This window comes from Pan paniscus, chromosome 20 (assembly GCF_029289425.2).
Source record: "Pan paniscus chromosome 20, NHGRI_mPanPan1-v2.0_pri, whole genome shotgun sequence".
Taxonomy (NCBI): Eukaryota; Metazoa; Chordata; class Mammalia; order Primates; family Hominidae; genus Pan; species Pan paniscus.
Window position 1 is genome coordinate 8,506,471 of NC_073269.2, and position 12,087 is coordinate 8,518,557.

The window sequence follows — 12,087 nt, forward strand, 5'->3', positions numbered from 1 at the left end:
CCTCCCAAGTAGCTGGGACTACAGGCACCCGCCACCATGCCTGGCTAATTTTTTTTGTATTTTCTTTTTTTTAGTAGAGACGGGGTTTCACCACGTTAGCCAAGCCAGAATAGTCTCGATCTCCTGAACTCGCCTTGGCCTCCCAAAGTGCTGGGATTACAGGCGTGAGCCACCGCCCCTGGCCAGACCACCTCGGAACTTTTAAAGGGTGCACTCCATAACACAGACAGCACGGCCTGTGTCTCCCTCCTGCAGCCTGGTGGTCTGTGTGGTGTCCCCTGGGGTGCCAGCACCCACTCTGGGAACCGCCATTTTAAATTCACCAAGAATAGAGGTTGGGGGCGGGTTGCCACACTGTCCCCTTTCTGCATGGGAGGAAGGGGGCTCGAGAACTGAGTCAGCCACACAAAACGAGGATGGACAGAACTCCTGAGTAGCGAGGGTGCCTGCCGGCTGCGAGGAGGAGGGGGAAGACGAGGAAGACGAGGAGGAGGAATAGGGAGCACCACATGACAGGGGGGCTGCCTCAGACCACAAAGCGCTTCCTCATCCTTTCCTCGCCCTTTGATGCCGCCGGCACCGTGACTCTGCGAGCGGCGGGGCAGACGCCAGGTCTCCCTCGCAGGCGGGAAAGGGGCTCCAAGGCGGGTGCTGCCTTGCTCGGGTCACATGGCTACGTGGGGGCCTTGCTCAAATTCACTTCCTGCCTTCATTACAAAACTGTCAAAGGGGATCGCACGTTTGCAGGGTGTCACCCAAGCATTCTGGTTTTGCAAAGGACGCTGTGCGGCGGGCGGTCTGATACCTGATGAGCTCGGTGTGGCGGGGTCGGCAGCATTTCCTCCGGGGTTTTGAGCTCTGGCCACTTCTCCTTTTGTTCCACCCAATCTCACCCACTTCTGGGCTTCGAGGCCAGAGTGTCTTAACAAGGGGGCACGTCAGAGTCAATGAAGGGGGTGCCTGTACCCCACCCTAGAGACTGTGGTCCCACAGATCTGAGCTGGGGGAGGCACAGGCCTGCCTTGACAAGCTCAGACTGCCACACTTTCCTGAGAAGGCCATTTAAAAACAGTCATCAGCTTTGTTATGTTTTGAGACAGCACCTCGCTCCGCTGCCCGGGCTGGAGTGCAGTGGCGTGACCAAAGCTCACTGTAGCCTCAACCTCCCGGGCTCAAGTGATCTTCCCACCTCAGCCTGTCATGTAGCTGGTGCTATTTTTATCCCCATTTTTAAATGTTGTTAACCATTTTAAAACAGGCACGTGCCACCACACTCACCTAATATTTTAAATTATAGAGATGGCTTCTCACTATGTTGCCCAGCCTGGTATCGAACTCCTGGGCTTAAATGATCCTCCCACCTCAGCCTCCCAAAATGCTAGGATTACAGGCATGAGCCACCGTGCCCGGCCTAATAGGGATCAGTTTTTAATTGCATCTACCCTGGAACCCAGCAATTCCCTCACACGGCTTACCTCACAGGTTTGCCTGCGAGTCAGTGCCATGTTATTTGAGATAGGGCAGAGACTGGAAACAACCTACGTACCCCCCAAAACGGGAGTGTTTTCCCTCTCTGCTGTCATAAGGACACCCGGGATACAGCAAGAGAAAAAGCAAAGCTGGGAGGAAGACATGAGTGCTTAAAAAACAAAATCACTGGCCGGGCGCAGTGGCTCACACCTGTAATCCCAGCACTTTGGGAGGTCGAGGCAGGTGGATCACCTGAGGTCAGGAGTTTGAGACCAGCCTGGCCAAGATGGTGAAACCCCGTCTCTACTAAAAATACAAAAATTAGCCAGGCGTGGTGGCGGGCGCCTGTAATCCCAGCTACTAGGGAGGCTGAGTCAGAAGTATCACTTGAATCTGGGAGGTGGAGGTTGCAGTGAGCCGAGATTGTGCCACTACTAAATTCTAGCCGGAGTGACAGAGTGAGACTGCCTCTCAAAAAAACAAAAAGAAAACAAAACAAAACCAAAGGCATCTATATATACATACTTGTATGGCATCGACTGCCTTGAGAAGGATCCCCTGGAAGCCAGCGCACTGTTGCCTCTGAGGAAAGGGGCCGTGAGGGGGTCTTCCTTCTCCCCAACATTCTCTGTTCCGTGGAGGCCCTGCCCCTGCCCCTGCCCCGGACGCACTCACCATGTGTTCCATACAGATGCTGATCTCCCCGTCACTGTAGAAGGCCCCGTAGAAGCCCACGATGTACGGCGAGTTGCATTCGTGCAGGACCTGCAGCTCGCGGATGATCTGGTTCCGGATGGCCGGCTTGATCTCAAGGTGGATCAGCTGCCAGGGGAGAGGGGCGAGACTGGCTTAGGGGGTGCCCGAAAACGGGATGAAGGCATTTGGGGCCTCTGCTCTGCAGGCGTTCACAACAGTGGTCAAGACCAACTCAGTACCCCCTCCGCAATTCCACCCCTAGGTGTCCGCCTAGGAGAAGTGGACACATACGTCCACACAGAAACGTGTCCCAAATGCTCACGGCAGCACGACTCACAGCAGGCAAGGGTGGAAAGAACCCAGGCGTCCACCCAGGGCAGAACAGGCCAACCCAGCGCAGCCCACCCCTCACCGAAACAGGACTCAGCCGTAAAGAGGAACCAGGCCAAGACCCCGGCCACAGCGTGGGTGAACCCTGAGGATGTCACGCTTAGTGCGAGATGCCAGACACAAAAGGCCACCTAGTATGTGATCCCATTTCTGTGAAATGTCCAGGACAGGCTGATCCAGAGACAGGAAGGGGATGCGTGGGTGCCGGGGGCTGGAGGAGGGGATGGGGGTGACTGCTGATGTGGACAGGCTTCTTTTTGGGGTGATGGAATACTGTAAAATTGACTGTGGTGATGAGGACGACGTTGTGAATATCCTGCAATCCACTGAGTCACATACTTTCAAAGGGGACACTGTAAGGTATGTGAATTACACCTCAATAAACCTGTTTTCAAAAAAGACCAATTAAGCAAACACTTAATTCCCACTCAGTTGCAGTGGGAGCTGTGAAAGCATTTTTCCCCATCAAATCAGACTTTGACAAAGTGCTTGCCTTTCCCAGGAGGGAGGCAGGGCAATGGCTCCCCTCCAGGCCTCTCTCCACTTGGGGTGGGTCTATCCCGAGCCCCTTCCCACCCTCAAGCTGGAGACACCCTGTGGAGACGTTAGCCACACAGAGCCGCGGGCGCCCCTGAGAATTCTCCCTCTCCTTCAACCCAAGTTCAAGACGGCAGGGGAAGTCTTCATCAAGTTGACCCCGGTGCCACTTTAAAAAGGCAAGAAGCCAAAGATCCGCTCAAGAGATGCAGAAAGGAGGCCTGGTGTGTGGCTCACGCCTGTAATCCCGCACTCTGGGAGGCTGAGGTGGGCGGACTGCTTGAGGTCAGGAGTTCAAGACCAGCCGGACCAACATGGTGAAACCCTGTCTCTACTAAAAATACAAAATTAGCCGGGTGTGGTGGCAGGCGCCTGTAATCCCAGCTACTCAGGAGGCTGAGGCAGGAGAATCACTTGAACCCAGGAGGCAGAGGTTGCAGTGAGCCGAGATCGCACCATTGCACTCCAGCCTGGGGGACAAGAGCGAGAGTTTGTCTCAAAAAAAACCCCCAAAAAACAAAACAACAACAACAACAAAAAACACCACGGGCAACCCCTAACCCCATGGACAAGCCCCAGAAGAGCCAGGACCCCCAGCACGGCAAGGAGCAGCCTGAGGCTTTGGGACGGCACCCTGGAGAATCATAGCATCCCGCTCCAGCCACTGCAATAAGACAAGAAAAAGACATGGTTTCCACTCATCCGCCACGGAGGCAAAGCCAGGCCCAGGTGCAGTCAGTGAAGGGGCGGCCAAGCACGGAGACGGCTCCTTCCTGGAGGAGACCTGGCATCAGGACGGGAACAGGAATGGGTAAGACCACCTCGATGTGGCAAAAAGTCCACCAAGGAGAATCAACCCAGGTGCCTGGGGAGCAGCAACAAGGAGGTGACACTGGGGCCGGGCCTTGAGGAAGGACAGAGTCACCATGAGGAGGAGATGGGGGAGGGTGTTCCAGGCAGAGGGACAAAGAGCCGCCTGTCAGCAGGCACGGAGGCATGAAGGAGCCCTCGCTGCGTTCGGGGCAGCAGGAGGCTGACCGTGGCCACAGCACAGGGCGTGTGTGGGGAGTGCCCCCTGCTCTAGGCCTGTGACCTTGAGAAGCATGGCAGGGCCCGGGGCACGGTGCCCACCTCCCCCCACCCAGCAGCTCCTCAGGCTAAGCGTCTCCCACCTTGACCCCAGCCCTGGCGCTGCCTGCCCCTGCCTGCCCCTGTAACGCTGGCTTCTCCCCTCAGGCCAGCCTGCAGAATCCAGCTCCAGACGGTGGCCCCTGGGCTACTCCACTCCCTCATGGTGACCCCACAGGCCCCAGGGCCACCCCAGCACCCCAGGATGCTCTCCCCTCCAGCCAGGCTGTAACTGAGAGGTGCTGATGCTCACTCCCGTTGCACAAGGGCCTGGTACTGAAGCTCGGATGTTCACGTGGAGGTTGGGAGATTTACTCGAAAAGGACACATTTGTTTTCACACCAAGCCCTTAAAGCTTGGTGCGTGTTTTCCATGTTCAGCACATCCGGACTGACCGCATTTTAAGAGCCCGGTAGCCACATCTGAACAGGGGCTGCTGTCTTGGACAGCTCAGTTCCTGACCAAAAACTTCAAAGGAGCCACAGATGGGTGACAAGAAGCAGGAAAGAGCGCGCGTTCGGCTGGCCGTCGCAAGTCGTAATTTAGGAGAGGAAGTGGCGGATGGGCTACTGGGAGGAATCCCAGAGGCCTTGGAACCCAGGAGCTCCTAACGTGAAATGAGGCCGTCGGAAGCGAGAGGCCTTCTGGAAGGCTGTAGTAAATAGCAGATGCGAGGGAGGCCACTCTGCACAGGGCGGCTGCGGCGTGATCTCAGTTTTAATGGTTCTGTAATACCTGGGGCCTGTCGAGCAAGCATTCCAGATGAACGGGCAGCCACCACTGAGGGTGTGCGAGGGGAAAGGCAGACAGACAGACAGATAGACAGGAGGGGAGGGGGCGTTCCTGAGCACCTGCACCCTCTAAAGTTCACCCTGACAAGCCCGGGGGATGGGTGTACTGCCCCACTGGTGCTGACTGAGCAAGCTCAGGTTCGGAGCCTCGGAGCCATGTTCCCAGTGGCATTAGCTGCTAAGTCAGGACTGGGGCTGCCTCGGGGAACACTGGAGCCCGTATTCTTTCCAGGACACCACAGCCCAGGCCGTGCCAGCTCTAATAGCTGATTAAATGTGGATGGTGTCAGGGTGTTAAAACTGAATGCCAGACCTGGCTCGGAGGTGGAGACGGTTGCTACAGAAGAATGAGGAATTTGAGCCAGGAGTGGGGTTGGGGGATTTGGAGTAGGAAAAGAGAGGAAAGAGCTTCACCGAGTGTCAGCGAGAACAGGAGGGGGAGAGGAGGACCAGGCCGCCCCCTGGCTGCCACCCCGCAGGCCTGGAATGATCTCAGCAACGTCGTAAATCATGGGTCAGAAACTGACAGCTCCCAAGCTGGATGTAGCCAACAGTCACGTGCAGCCCACACTGCGCTTCCGAACATCCTGAATTAGGTGTTGTCAAAAATTGGAAGAGAGCCGGGGCAGTGGCTCACATCTGTAATTCCAGTGCTTTGGGAGGCTAAGGCGGGAGGATCGCTTCAGGCCAGGAGTTCAACACTGGGCAACGTAGCAAGCCTTCATCTCTACAAGAGATTTTAAAAATTAACACACAGGCTGGGAGCGGTGGCCAGCTAGGGGACCGTAGTGCAGTGGATCTGGAGGCTCAGCCCTGGCAGCTGCTCCCAAGTCCGAGCAGATCCAAGAGGGTTCGAATCCAATTCAGGCACTGACACCACACAGCCTCGGTTTCTTCAACTGTAAAACGGGGCTGCTGCTCAATTTTAATGAGAACACACGTCAAAGGTGTTGGCAGCGGCTTCGACTCAGGTCGTCACTTGTGAGACAGCAGCTGGTACTGTGAGGTGGCCTTGGGCAGGCCGTGTGACCGCCACCCTGGAAGTAAGCTACAGCGGAGTGGAGGAACTCAGAGGCGAGAACAAACACTCTCATCTCTGCTATGAGCATGGACAATTCAAAGAAGCCCCACACGCGTAACAAGCAGCAAGTTCTTCACCTATCTCCCCGGCCCAGGTAATGCAGGGACGCTGCTCCAATGGGAGAGGGGTCAGAGGCCACGGTCAAGCCAAAAAGACATTTACAAACCAGCAAGACCTCAAATACCGAGACTGGGCCAGGCGCGGTGGCTCACGCCTGTAATCCCAGCAATCTGGGAGGCCAAGATGCATGGATTCCTTGAGGTCAGGAGTTTGAGACCAGCCTGGCCAACATGGTGAAACCCCGTCTCTACTAAAAATACAAACATTAGCCAGGCATGCCAGCCACTCAGGAGGCTAAGGGAGGAGAATCGCTTGAACCTGTGAGGTGGAGGTTGCAGTGAGCCGAGATTGTGCCACTGCACTCCAGTCTGGGTGACAGAGCGAGACTCTGTCTCAAAAAAATAAATAAATAAAAATAAGTAAATAAATAAGATGAAATGAAAGGAGCCCTTGCAGCCCTACCTGCATAGCAGCCGGAGCCGCTGAGCCCACGAGCTCAATGCATCCTCTCCCACCCGAGTTTTCGGGCACTTTAAAGAAAACCTAATTTTGAAAGAATTATAGAAGCACAGGAAGTTGCAAAAATAGTAACGAGAGTCCCGTGCGCCCTTTCCCCGCCTCCCCCAAGGTGACTGACATCTTACGTGACAGAAGGACAGTACTGACACCCAGAGCTGATGCTGGGACATCTCCACCCACCAGACCACAGAACCTGCCCAGCCACGCCTGCCCTCAGGTTCAAAGGCCCCGATCTCCCTTTCCCCGCTACAGTAAAGCTGCAGGTGGGCCCGGCTTCACCTGCGCCTGTCAGCAGGAGCAGGAGCTGCTGATACAGCAAGCATTGGGTTCATGTCCACTGCCCAGCCCATCAGGGACCACTGGAGGCTTCCCCAGAAGCCTGAGGGTCCCTGGCACACACGGGGACTGGCACTGTCTCAAGGCCCTGCTGTGGCTGTGTGAACCACACGCTTGCCTTTTTCCACTCAGTGCTTCGGGCGGAGGCGGACCTGAGCTTTCCAAGGCTGCTCCGGTTTGGAAGAGGCTGCCTGCAGTACGGGGACAGAAATAGCAAGTCCGCGGCTGCAGACTTCAGGAGGGAGGGAGGGCGGGCAGCACTCTAGAGGCCAGAAGACAGAGCTGCAGAGCTAAATCCCTGCAGAAGCTGAGCCGCTGCTCCCGAGGAAGGCAGGGCCCTCAAGCACTGCTGCCACCTGCGCAGACCCACGGGACTAGGTGCAGTCAGGTTCCCCCAGTTTGGGGAACTACAGGATGGTGGGCTTCCAGGAAGAGGCAGCGTTCTAGGTCTGAAAACACCGGTGAGGAGCTGAACACCCTGTCAACACTAAGTCCCCTACTTCTGTGTTTAAGAGCCACTGTCCCCAAGTGGTCACATCCTCCCTGTATCCCCTGGGCACTATTCTCAAACACAGAGCACAGAGGCTGCATCATGGCCCAGGAGCCCGGGATGACTAGGCGCGGGGGCCGTCAGCACCAGGGCTTGCAGATTCTCAAAGGGTAGGTGACAGTCAGCTTTGTGTGTCTCCTCGGTGAGACCACGGTGCCCAGTTGTCAAACGCCAGTCTAGAGGTTGCTGGGAAGGTATGTTTTTAAGATGTGATTAACCTTTAAATCGGCAGACTCTAAGCAAAGCAGATTACTCCACCCCAGGGTGGGTAAGTCTCAGCCAATCAGCTGAAGGCCTTCAGGGAAAAGCCTGCCCAGGCGCGGTGGCTCATGCCTGTAATCTTAGCACTTTGGGAGGCCGAGGCAAGAGGATCACTTGAGGTCAGGAGTTCGAGACCAGCCTGGCCAACACGGTGAACCCCATCTCTACTAAAAAAACAAAAATTAACTGGGTGTGGTGGCATGCACCTGTAATCCCAGCTACTCGGGAGGCTGAGGCAGGAGAATCCCTTGAACCCAGGAGGTAGAGGTTGCAGTGAGCCAAGATCGCACCACTGCACTCCAGCCAATTCCTTAGAATAAATCTCTCTCTACACATACACTCAAGTATCATTAAGGACAGGGATACACTGAGAAATCCCTCTCTGAGTGATGTCGTCACTGTGCAAACACCGGAAAGCCCATTCCACACCCAGGCTCCCATGCTCTGTACAGTGCGGTGCTGAGCTGCTGTTTATTTAAATATAGAGAACCGAGGCAGGCGGATCACCTGGGGTCAAGAGTTCCAGACCAGCCTGGCCAACATGGCGAAACCCTGCCTCTACTAAAAATACAAAAAAATGAGCTGGGCCTGGTGGTGTGTGCCTGTAATCCCAGCTACTCGGGAGGCTGAGGCAAGAGAATCCTTGAACCCAGGAGGCGGAGGTTGCAGTGAGCCAAGATCGTGCCACTGCACTCCAGCCTGGGCAACAGAGCAAGACCCCGTCTCAAAAAGTAAAAATAAAAATAAAAATAAACATACAGAAGGCACAGCAAAAACATGGCCTGATCATCTTACGTCGCCACTGCTGCGTAGGCGGTCTGTCACTGGCTGAGCCATCGCCCTGAGGTGGCTGTACCCATAGGCGCAAACACACACACACGCTTCGTCTTCATCGCTTGTTTCTCTGGAGAACCATAACACACTCACATTTCTGAAACCCCCACGTGCTAGCTTTCTGGGAATATGGATTTCAAGTGCCCTCCAGGGCAGAAGTAGTCACTGGAGGGCACAGCTGTGTGTGGCTGGTGTGGCTGGCACGGCTCCCATCTGCCCAGAAGCTGGGCCCTTTCTCAGGACCTAGAGTCCCTGGCGGGGATGAGGGACAGAGCCCGGAGCTAATCAGAATGCAGAGACCCGGCTGCCTTCCCAACGTGCCTCCTGTTTCCAGGGGGACCTTCCCCACCACTCCCCGACCTCCCCGACCCCACAGTGCTCACCTTCCTGGCCATGATGAGGCCCGAGGGTCTGTGCTGGACTTTGGTGACCACCCCGCCGTTGCCCGCGCCCAGCTCTGAGATCCTTTCGAAGTCATCGTCTTTGAGTTCGCCGACCTTGGCTTTCTGGGTGAGAAAGGCTTCCAGCCGCTTCTTCTGCTGCTCGTCAAGTTCCAGCTCCTCCAGCTTCTTCTGCAGGTCCACCAGGTTTGCCCTGCAGAGACCCCCCCAGGGCAGGGGTTAGCTACCTAGGGAGACTCCATCTGGCCGTTTGCCATGTGGCCGTGGTGCACCGGCCCCCGGGAGGACACAGACTGGATTCCTGCACTTGAGGGGTTCATGGTGTAGAAGGAAAGGATCCATGCTGTGTACCCCAATAGACACCAATGACCAGAATCCAGGGCGGCTCCCCAGGAACTGAGGATGCTGCCTTGATCCTGTCTCAACAAGTCTAGCAGACCTCAGGACCTCAAGGATAAGCTGCAGCTCGAAGGACCCAGGAGGCCTCCGTCTTCTTCTTTTTCTTTTTCTTTTTTTTTGAGACGGAGTCTCCCTCTGTTGCTCAGGCTGGAATGCAGTGGCACGATCTCGGCTCCCTGCAACCTTGGCCTCCCGGGTTCAAGAGATTCTCCTGCCTCAGCCTCCCAAGTAGCTGAGATTACAGGCTCCCGCCACCATGCCCGGCTAATTTTTGTATTTTCAGTAGAGACAGGGTTTCGCCATGTTGGTCAGGCTGGTCTCCAACTCCTGACATTGAGTGATCCGCCTGCCTCAGCCTCTCAAAGTGCTGGGATTATAGGCGTGAGCCATTGCACGCGGCCGGGAGGCCTCCTTCCTAACGCACGAGCTCCGGACCATGTCGGGAGGAGACGAGGAAGCTGGGATCGGGTGAGCGGAGCCCGGGCCAAGATGTCTGTCTTTGCAGGAGATAGAGGAACAAGCGTTCTGAGCAGCCTCAGAGCACAGAATGAGAACCAAGAGTAGAGGGCAGAAGGCTCAGCACAAAAGCTGCATCAGGTAGGCACGGTGGTGCACGTTTGCAGTCCCAGCTACTTGGGAGGCTGAGGCACGAGAACTGCTTGAACCCGGGAGGGGGAGGTTGCAGTGAACTGAGATCTTGCTACTGCACTCCAGCCTGGGCAGCAGAGGGAGGCTCTGTCTCAAAACAAAACAAACCAAAAAACCAAAAAAACAAAAAATAAGCATGACCAGCCTGGGCAACAAAGTGAGACCTATAGCCGAGCACAGTGGCTCATGCCTGTAGTTCTAGTTACTCAGGAGGCTGAGCCCAGGAGGTCGAGGCTGCAGTGAGCCATGATCGTGACAATGTACTCCAGCCTGGGTGACAGAGCAAGACCTTGTTTCTACACAATAAAAAATTTCTAACAATTTAAACAAGCAAGTACATTGCACTTTATTGGGTGATTCAAGGAATCTTCAGAGGAAATTTCGACAGTAAGCTATTTTCACAAATGCCTTGACTCGGAACCAGATCCTGGAGTAACAGACAACTAAGCGCAATGCACACAAGAACCCATTGCTGTGCACAAGCAATGGAATGTAAACCATGCGCACAAATCAAAATCTTCTAGCACCCGTGTTTAAAAAGAACAGGTGAACTCATTTCATTTATTTAGAGACAGGGTCCTGCTCTGCCTCCCAGGCTGGGGTGCAGTGGCACGATTACAGCTCACTGCAGCCTCCAACTCCTGTCCTCAAGTGATCCTCCCACCTCAGCCTTCCTAGTAGCTAGGATCACAGGTGTGAGCCATCATGTCTGGCTATTTTTAATTAATTAATTTTTATTATTATTATTTTCTGAGACAAAGTCTCATTCTGTCACCCAGGCTGGAGTACAGTGGTGTGATCTTGGCTCACTGCAACCTCCACCTCACGGGTTCAAGCAATTCTCGTGCCTCAGCCTCCGAAGTAGCTGGAATTACAAGCACCCGCCACCATGCCCAGCTAATTTTTGTATTTTTAGTAGAGACAAGGTTTCGCCATGTTGGTCAGGCTGCTCTTGAATTCCTGGGTTCAAGCCACCTGCCCACCTTGGCCTCCCAAAGTGCTAGGATTACAGACATAAGCCACTGCACCTGGCTGAAATTAATTTTAATAACACATTTGATTTAACCCATCAAAAATGTTATCATTTTCAACGTACAACCAGTATGAAAAGTGAATGAATGTTTCACACTGTTTCCGTCTTAAGCCTTTGAAATCTACAATGGCATTATTGCGCCTATGCTCTCGTGGGTTCGGGCAATTCTTGTTTTATGTGTTGCCTGTAGCCAGGGGCTACTCAACCAGGCAGTGCAGCTTTAAACGGCTCTCTGGAAGAACAGGCCACCTCCAGAGGTCCCAATTCAGGAAGGAGCTAAAGCCAAGGTGGACAGCCAGAGAGGGGACTGAAGCAGGGAATGAAGGCGTGGACTGCTCCTTCCATCTGGAAACTTCCAATCCCAAAGTTCGACCACTGTTCGCCTACAGCTGGAAGTGGCGTAAGCCACGGGGCACACAGGCCAGAACCGAGGCGATGGCGCTGGAGCTGGTGCTGCAAAGAGCTCGCCGGAAGGCAGGGGCCTGGGCACCGCTTCCTGGGCTGGACAAACACCATCTCATCCATTCTCACCATCGTCCCCGGAGGCCCAGGCAGGAGGGAACAGACTCACAGGGGTGGGGGAACCTGCCCGAGGTAACAACACCTGCCTGAGGTCAGGACAACCCCTGCTCATCTTAGTGTCCCCCATGAGGGGAAACAGGGCCCTAGTAGGTGCTCACTGAGGAGCTGCTGAACAAGGACCCAGAAGCAGCAGGAATGGCAAGACCCTGGGAGTGGGACAGAAGGTAAAGAGGGGAACATGAATGAATGAATGAATAACATCAATGAATAAATGAATTTTTATTTTTTTTTGAGACAGTCTTGCTCTGTCGCCCAGGTTGGAGTGCACTGGCACGATCTCAGCTCACTGCAACCTCTGCCTCCTGGGTCCAGGCGATTCTCCTGCCTCAGCCTCCTGAGTAGCTGGGATTACAGGTGTGCATCACCACGCT

The 12,087-nt window shown here is 54.9% G+C and overlaps 1 protein-coding gene across 3 annotated transcripts in view; it reads right to left on the reverse strand.

The window, feature by feature from the left end:
• The window catches only part of MAP2K2 (mitogen-activated protein kinase kinase 2), a 34,636-nt gene that overhangs the window by 18,079 nt on the left and 4,470 nt on the right, over nucleotides 1-12,087 (reverse strand). For 2 of the 3 annotated variants that reach the window (XM_063599784.1, XM_063599783.1), the window contains exon 2: nucleotides 2,146-2,292. In XM_063599784.1, coding sequence (XP_063455854.1) covers nucleotides 2,146-2,292 — 147 coding nt within the window. Of the gene's footprint in view, nucleotides 1-2,145; nucleotides 2,293-9,036; nucleotides 9,248-12,087 lie in introns of all 3 variants that reach the window. The other variant, XM_034946671.4, reaches the window with a different exon arrangement.